The 4,462-nt window shown below is 32.9% G+C and overlaps 1 protein-coding gene across 5 annotated transcripts; it reads right to left on the bottom strand.

Moving 5' to 3' along the window:
• Positions 1 to 281: 281 nt before the first annotated feature.
• Positions 282 to 4,013, bottom strand: TZP (zinc knuckle (CCHC-type) family protein). Of its 5 annotated transcripts, none has more exons than XM_079001353.1 (6): positions 3,866 to 4,013; positions 2,755 to 3,065; positions 1,546 to 2,620; positions 1,351 to 1,466; positions 1,013 to 1,116; positions 282 to 710 (listed from the first exon to the last, which is right to left on the bottom strand). In XM_079001353.1, exons 2-6 carry the CDS (start codon positions 3,059 to 3,061, stop codon positions 606 to 608), a joined length of 1,707 nt encoding a protein of 568 aa, XP_078857479.1. In that variant the 5' UTR covers positions 3,062 to 3,065; positions 3,866 to 4,013; the 3' UTR covers positions 282 to 605. The 5 variants fall into 5 exon arrangements, with proteins under 5 accessions (XP_078857479.1, XP_078857476.1, XP_078857477.1 ...); XM_079001350.1 differs by having other exon boundaries at positions 2,755 to 3,068; positions 3,807 to 4,011; XM_079001351.1 differs by having other exon boundaries at positions 3,807 to 4,011.
• Positions 4,014 to 4,462: the final 449 nt, after the last annotated feature.

The raw sequence follows: 4,462 nt of genomic DNA, 5'->3' as shown, positions 1-4,462 counted from the left end.
ACCTGCTATAACCGGTGACAATGACAATATATGAGCACATATCACAAGTTAAATGGTCAAATACGTACAAAAAGAAAGAAATTACCTAAATGTAAACAAAGCAACAAAGATGATTACCCTTGTAAGTCATTTTCCTAATAAAAAATGTCATAATACGAAATAGCAAGCTGATACCGATACAATCATATCAATTTTTTAATATACAATGTCATAATAAGAAATAGTCTTTAACATACAATGCGACAAGAAAGAAAAAGAAAAAAATACAATGCAATAATGTATTCTCACAACCTTCATATATTTTATCATAGGGTACAAACTAAAATGTCCGATTTGTAACGAATAACATCCAACACATGCATGTGAATATTTCATGTGTTATCTCTTCCAAATATGCACACATACATACATATATACATATACTTTTCCCAAAACAAGATGGAAACTTTTGTCGTTTGTTTGTTAAAGCACCTATATGATCAAGAGCTTAAAACCTCACTATACTAATTATACAATTACCAATATCGTATATAAAAGGGAAAGCTTACAAGCCAAATAAAAGGAAAATCATTGCTTCAAAATTTTCTACAATTTGTTTCTTGCAATTAAAACCCTAACTTTTCTCTCTCCTCCAACTTGAAGGTCAACCGATCTTCCATTGGAACTTGTCCACTTGTCAACGTTCTTTGCCACCAAGCTATGAGTTCATCCTGGAAATCAAATATCACATTAAACATATTTTCATTTATTTTTATTACATTATCGTACTTTGAAAACTTTACCCAATTATAGCACTGTACTTTTTAGTTATTTTCTTTATAAGACATTATACTTTGAAAAATATACCTAGTTATAACATTGAAATTTGCTTTTTATTTGAATGGTAATATTGTAATTTGTAAGTGGTAGATTTTCAAAATAAGATGCTAAATAAAGATATCAATGAGAATACATTGTTATTTCTTGCATTTAACCCTATATACATCAAAAAGGGAAATTACAATAACTTTACCTCAAGAAAATCACAGTTGGAGATGTATCGACTTTCAACAAGGCATTCAACACCTCCAATGTTAACCCGTATAGGCTTCTTGGATCCTTTTGATGGATTTTCATCTTCATGGTCCCACACACATCATAGTAAAATAGTTAGTATCAACAATTTTAAGTATTCTATTCAAATATTTTTTGATGCTTCCTTTAAAATATGTAAAGAAAAGATAGTTTGACTTTCAAGGTCAACTTTCCAACGTTTCAAATCCAAAATTGACATGAAAATCACTACAAACTTAAAATTGGTACTTTGACTTTGAAAGGTCAAATTTTAAGTTATGAAGTATGAGGCAATACCTGTTATGCAAGCAACATAATACCCTGCTTCCCCTACTCCTTCTTCCCATTTTGCAAGACGCAAACGTAAGAAATATCCATCTAAATTTGTGAGGGGTAAATGGGAATTCATCCATCTGATATTACAAATCAATAATAGAAATCAATAAGAGAAAATACAATAAGAAATGGTAAAAAGAAAGCTAAAACTCTTACTTGAGAATATCTGTTCGAGACAATCTAAGGCTTCTTATGGTGTCGAACATTCCTTTAGGTATTCTGTGTATCTTCTCTTCATTAAACAACTTATTATTCCCAGAAGTTGAAGCAATTTCATTAATATTTGATACCTTCTTCTTAAAGAACACATTTCCATTCTCATTTATCTGTAAACAATCGCGTAATTCATGGCCCGTTTTCCCACAAAAGAAACATTTTGACTTTTCCACAGGTTTCTCGAACTGGTTCATCCCACAAGGAGCAGAAGCATCAATGATGGATGAATCTTTGGCTACTAAAGTATTTACGTTGGAGGATATTTTTGGAAAAAGACGAGTAATCCATAAGTTCCCAAATGCTTTTTGGTTCAAATTATCATACGGGTTATGATCGGATGCTGTTTTATCGAACAAAATGATTTCTTTAGACGCGTCAACAGATTTATCGTCGATATCGGTTTTTGTTTCGAGTCGTTTTGGATCTTGTGAATAAAGCGATTGAAAAACAGTTTGAAACCCTAATCTTTTGTTCTGATCATCGTCAAATGGACGAGGAGTTTCTTCTTGATAGGGTTTTACGCTTTTCACCATGGTTGAAATCCAATTCATGAAAGAACTATCTTGTTTGACCACAGGACTATATTCTTGACTTTGTTTCTTGATTCGTTTACTTCCGATAATCAACTGTTCTTCAAATCTCCACCCCTTGTTCTTTTTTGAAGATAAATTAGCACTGTTGCAACTTTCCATGCTTTTATGGCTCTCATCATCATCTTCTTTACAACCCTCTACTCTATCTTCACCTCCTTTTTGATCTTTCTCTGAATTTTCCAAATCTTTAACAATGACATCATTTTCAGCAGTTTCTTCCATTTTTTCAAGAAAAGGCGCACTCGAACTACCCTCTTCTTTTAATTCTTCACCCCTTTTGACATTTGTGTGTTCTTGTGTCATTTTCAAAGGCAATCCAACATCCATGGTGAATCTGTCACTGTTTTCAGTCTTGATTTCTAATTTTTCCGGTTCATTAGAAAGTAGTGGCAGAAGATCAGCAGTTCTTCGGTTTTGTCGACCTACAAAAAAACCAAATTTCAGGGGGTGTTTGGACTTGTCTTTTGAAAAAATTAATTAAACAGATGTAATAAATCATGTTCCCTTGAACTCATAACAATTTACAAATTTGCCCTTATTGTCATATTATGTGTACCTGTGTGAGCAAGAGGAAGAGTTGATCTGAAAAAAGAGGCATCGATGACACGTTCATCATCTTTTGTGTGAGCAAAACAGGGGCTGCAGCCAGTATACTTGATGGTTAGACCATTTTGAGTTGACCAAACCAACTCAGTCAAAGGATGAGGTCTCACAAATGGCTTTGTATTTGTATTTGTTGTGTCTATTCTTGACCCTAAATCTGCATTTACACCTGCACCTGAATCACTACAAGACTCCACACGTTGTTGGTTTGTAGCACCAAGAGAAAGCCCCAAATCAATCTCTTCATTCATATTCTCCATTACCCTACTTTTGATTCCAAATCCCAAAAAACAAAAATATATCATAAACAATGCAAGGTTAAGTTATTCGAGTCTTTTTCATGATGATGTATCTTTCATTCCACTACAAAGATGTTAAATTCGCTTGATAGGGTCAATTGGACATTGATAAACATTAAGACTTTCTATTTTTTAACTAAGTACTAACGAAATGATCATTTTTCTTTGAAAAAATTTTCAAATGTAAACTAGAAAATATCTCGTTTGACTTGAAAAAGTTAAAACATATTAAGGGAACATAGATACGAGTAAATCAAAACGCCGCTGACATAAAAAAATTAGTCGATTATTCCATAAAATTGAACAAATCATTAGTATTTTAGTAGGGAAACAATACAATCAACATGAATTCTCAAGATTTGACTTTATTGCATCTAAAAGAGACCAATCTTTGACCTTTGACATTCGAACTCTTAACTGGAAGTGGAGGGCTAAGGCGATCAGAGAACAAACCCTATTTGTCTAAAATGATTAGCATCAAATAATAAGGAAGTTAGCAAAAATCGATTACTTCACTAAACTATTGGTCAAAAACGACACTTAATTTGAGAACAATTAGGTTCGATTGTTTATTTTCAAATTTGATTTCAGATACAGAGGAAACTACTCAAATACTTAGCTCAAAATCTGGAGCCAATTTACATCAAGAAATTTGGGGGAGACTAAAATTATAAATTCCAAATTCAATTAAAGAAAACCCACTTACCTGAAAACCCCCAAAAGCCATGAATTCGATTCAACTCTTTCAAAACCCAATCTGTTTACCTTATTGTTTCTGTATTCAGGTGGACTCAGTTCATCCAATCAGTGAGGATACTAAATATGGACGAATGCATACGTTTGTCAAATACTAAAAAGAGAGAGAGAGAGAGAGAGAGAGAGAGAGAGAGAGAGAGAGAGATATGTATGGATATATGATTTCATGCATAGTAAGCTCTTTTCAAGTCCCCATTGTACATACAGCTGCTTTGGGCGTTGTGGTCGATGATCTGCCACGTGGAAACTTTTGTATGGAACCTGCTTTACGGACAGTTTTACAGAATCTTTCTATTTTGGTTTATTTTGGAATCCAGTCCCTCAAGTTTAGATTCGATTTCAAATTTGGACTATAATTAACTGTTCTTGTTACTTTGGTTATTTGTTTCATTAAGCGGTAAGACCCCGTTGGTTACCCATGATAATGATAAGATATACATATACAATCTTAGGGGTGGAATTGGTACGATATCAATTTTTTATTCTCTAAATTGTGTACCATAGCAACTATATTTGGTACCGTACCAAATATACTTGATACCAATATGTTTGGCTATCAAAAAGTTTGGTTGATACAAATTGGTAATAATTTATACCAACTTCTTT

This window comes from Lactuca serriola, chromosome 5, assembly GCF_051521515.1.
Source record: "Lactuca serriola cultivar US96UC23 chromosome 5, Lser_US96UC23_V15, whole genome shotgun sequence".
NCBI lineage: Eukaryota > Viridiplantae > Streptophyta > Magnoliopsida > Asterales > Asteraceae > Lactuca > Lactuca serriola.
The sequence above is the reverse complement of the archived record's forward strand: the minus strand, read 5'-3'. Positions and strand labels throughout refer to the sequence as shown.